This window comes from Octopus bimaculoides, chromosome 18 (genome assembly GCF_001194135.2).
Source record: "Octopus bimaculoides isolate UCB-OBI-ISO-001 chromosome 18, ASM119413v2, whole genome shotgun sequence".
In the NCBI taxonomy this organism is placed as follows: Eukaryota; Metazoa; Mollusca; class Cephalopoda; order Octopoda; family Octopodidae; genus Octopus; species Octopus bimaculoides.
Window position 1 is genome coordinate 19,701,247 of NC_068998.1, and position 4,200 is coordinate 19,705,446.

The window sequence follows — 4,200 nt, forward strand, 5'->3', positions numbered from 1 at the left end:
TAAGAAGTATGGTGTTATGCTAAAGAAATACAAACCTGAGGATCAACCATGGCATATGAAAATTGGATCAAAACAGAACTGCAAAAGGTACTGAGTAACTTTAACCCTTTAGTATTTAAACCAGCCATATCTGGCCTAAATATTCTGTTTTTTTTTTTGTTCAAACCAGCCAGATTTGGCTTCTCACACCTACCCTACAATGTTATTTTCAAAATAAACAATTACCATGATCATTTAGTGTTCATTTTCCATGATGGGTTAGACAATTTGACTGGGACTGGTAAGCTGGTTTCTACAGCTGGATGCCCTTCCTAATGCCAACCACTCCAAGAGTATAGTGGGTGCCTTTTATGTGTCGCCAACACTGGCCACAACTATGATTTCACTTGGCTTGACGTGTCTTCTTAAGCACAGCAAATTGCTAAAGGTCTCAATCACTTGTTATTGCGACCATAAAACTCAGTATCTGAACATCATGCTTCACACCTCATCCCATGTCTTCCTGGGGCTATCTCTTCCACAGGTTCCCTCCAAGCTATGATTAATTCAAAACTGTGAATAAATAAGTGAATGCTAAAGGGTTAAACGTCCATTTTTACTGCATAGATTGAGTGAGCTTGTTTGATCTATTACAACTTCATTGTCATCATCATCATTTGATGTCTGTTTTCCATGCTGGCTTCTTTTAAACTTGCAATGGAAAATCAGACGATCACATCTGTCTCCATAATTTTGATGCGTCAAGCAAAGTAAAATTGCTCTCTTCCACACATACAGGCTTGTCCTTTCAGGTGCCGGTGCCACATAATAATCACCTGAACTCCAGCTCCATCCAGCCTCTGCCAGCATAGAAAGCAGGTGTTAAATGATGATGATGTTAATTTTGTTTAGTCATAGGTGCAGGCATGGCTGTGTGGTAAGAAGTTTGCTTCCTAACCACATGGTTCTGAGTTCAGTCTCACTGCATGGCATCTTGGGCAAGTGTCTTCTACTATAGCCAGGGGCCAAGTAAAGCCTTGTGAGTGGATTTCGTAGATGGAGACTGAAAAAATACCTGTGCTGGTTTGTTTATGTCCCTGTAAGCAGTTCGGCCAAAAGAGTAAATCCTGCTGTCAATTCATTCGGCTAAAGACTTTTTCAAGGCAGTGCTCCAGCAAGGTCACAGTCTACTGACTGAAACAAGTAAAAGATAAAAGATACATGCCTTTAGGTGTAAGTGTGGCTGTGTGGTTATGAAGTTTGCTTCCCAACCACACAGTTCCAGGTTCAGTCCCATTGTGTGGCAATTTAGGCAAGTGCCTTCTACTATAGCTTCAGGTTGACCTGAAGTGAGTGGATTTGGCAGACAGAAACACTGAATGAAGCCCATCATGTATATATATATATATATATATATATATATATATATATATAGCAATTAAAAAAATGGAGGAGAATATGCTGTACTCAACGACTTGTAGAGAGTGTATTCCGTTGAATTAATTAACTTATTTTGTAACTAAAATGACAAAAACCACAAAATACAAATGTTTATGACAAACTATGTTATATTAACAATTGGGGTTACAAATATAAAGTACATTAGGAGAATAAACAGAAATCCTCAACCCCTAACTCTCTTGCATTATATATATATATATATGTATGTATGTATATATATATCTGTGTGAGTGTGTATGTTTGTGTCTCCTTGTCTTAACATCACATGATAGCCGTATATGAGCGTCACTCTCATATAAGCAGTGTCATTCATTTTCAATATTCTTTGTAAATACGTCTGGCTATGGGGGAATATTACTTTGCTTGGAAACAGGTGAGGGTTGGCAAGAAGAAGGGCATTTAGCTCTAGAAAATCTGCTTCACTAAACTGCATCCGAACCAAACAAGCATGGAAAAGTAAATGTTAAAACACTGCTGATACATGTAACGGTTTTCCTTTTTTGTCTTTTGTATATTTCAGCCTCCTATCATTGGTAATCGGTTATGGTTATCAATACTTGATTTACATTTGTTGTATGACCTTCCTGTTTTTTTTTTGTTTTTTTTATATATCAGGGCATTTGGTCACTGTTTCTAGCAGGTGAAACAACCACATTGTAGCTCACATTATCTCATTATTTACATGTGTAAGCTTAAATATCTTGATATTTGTTCACTATATAACTGAATTCTGTAGTATTATATAATGTCTTAACCTTTTAGCATTTAAAGCATTCATATCGGCCCAAATATTCTGCCTGCTTTATGTTCAAACAGGTCAAACTTGGCCTCTCACATCTACCCTATAATGTTATTCTAAAAATTCTGAAAACAACTGTCACATTAATTACAATGGACTGATAGGTGTCCTCACCTTGTTTGTTGTTTCCACAATGTTTCAGCTGATGTATTCTCCAGCCTTCATCAGGTCTTCTGGTGGAATTTCGAACCCAACCTTTTATTTGACTAATGGGGTACTCTGTTCGCATTCCTAAGGTATTCTTTTTTGCTGATGTTATTTTTCTGTTGATATTATTTCCCAAGTCCCTGCTTGGGATTGGACTCAGAATCCGAAGGTTAATAGCCTATGCTCTTATCCATAATAACTGTTACATCATTGAAATCTCAGAGCTACTAGATATTGCACGATTAATTGAAACCAATGTGAATAAATAAGCATTAAATTTTGACAGAGTAATCTGAAGGTTAAATTTCTATTCTATAAAGAACAAGAATTGATACCAGGTTGGTATTGAACCATCATTCTTCTAATTCTTTAACCCTTAAGCATTCAGATTACTCAGAATGCTAAAGGGTTAAAGATGTTTTCATCATAATGCTTAACATTATAAACACCAATTTGAGACAAAATGAGAGATTAGTCCTTCAATATGGCTTGAGCTATGTTCCTATCATTTACTAGAAGTCTATATAATAATTAGTGAAGGTGCCTGGCTTAGTGGTTAGAGCATCAAGTTTACACTCGTGAGGTTGTGAGTTTGATTCCTGGATTGGGCTATGTGTTGTGTTCTTAAGCAAGACATTTTGTTTCACGTTGCACCAGTTAACTCATCAGTAGAAATGAGTTGCAATGTCACTGGTGCCAAGCTGCATTGTCCTTTGTCTTTCCCTTGGTGGCATGGAGAGGGGAGGCTGGAATGCATGAGTGACTGCTGGTCCTCCACAAACAACCTTGCCCAGACTTTTGCCTAAGAAGGGAACTTTCTAGGTGCAATTCCTTGATCATTTGTGACTGAAGGGGGGTTTTACTCTTTTACTCCTTTTTTCAATAATTACCCTGTAAACTATCTGCTGTTTCCATCCCCTCAGGATTGATGCAATAACTTTTGTTGGTAAATTAACAGTCATCATCATCATCCAATTTCCATACTGACATGGTTTGGATGGTTTAACAGGAGCTTACAAGCCAGGGAGTTGCACCAGACTCTGTTTTGGCATGGTTTCTATGGCTGGATGCCCTTTCTAATGGCATCCACTTTACAGAGTGTACTGGGTGCTTTTCTTTGTGGAACCAACACCAATGCTGCTTATGTGGCACCAGCAATCTTGTGATTTTATAATCTTCTTTAATATATTATATTAAATTTTATACCTGTATTATTTGAGTTTGTTTTCCTTCTAAAAACTTAAATTTAACCTTTAAAAGAAACAACATTCACATTAGTAAATAAATAAAGTAATATAGAAATCATAAATTAAAATTGCTGAAATGATTGTTCTTTTTTATAATGTTATTGCTGTAATTTCAGATTCAAAGGTGTGAGGGAAGGAACAATCTCTGACAATACCTCTTATTTCATATTCACCCAATGTGCTGATGGTGCGTTTGAAGCTTTTCCTGTTGAACATTGGTATAACTTCAATCCTATCATCAAATACAAATATCTAAATGCTGAAGAGGCAGAAGAAGAATTTAAAAAGTGAGTGATTTTCTTATTAAAACCCTGTTCTGAGACTTTTGATGACAGTTTTCTTTCTAAATATTATATAATAAATAGTCTGATACATAATTGGTGCAGGCATGGCTGTGTGCTAAGAAGCTTGCTTCTCAACCACATGGTTCTGACTTCGCTCCCACTGTTTGGCACTTTGGGCAAGTGTCTTCTACTATAACCTTAGGCCAACCAAAGCCTTGTGAGTGGATTTGGTAGATAGAAACTGAAAGAAGACCATCGTAAGTATATATATATATATATATAT

The 4,200-nt window shown here is 36.6% G+C and overlaps 1 protein-coding gene across 1 annotated transcript in view; it reads left to right on the plus strand.

Annotated features, from left to right (window-relative positions):
- The window catches only part of LOC106881049 (general transcription factor IIF subunit 1), a 19,694-nt gene that overhangs the window by 4,119 nt on the left and 11,375 nt on the right, over positions 1-4,200 (plus strand). Inside the window, exon 5 of the mRNA XM_014931257.2 lies at positions 3,750-3,920. Within this exon, the coding sequence (XP_014786743.1) occupies positions 3,750-3,920 (171 nt within the window). The remainder of the gene's footprint in view (positions 1-3,749; positions 3,921-4,200) is intronic.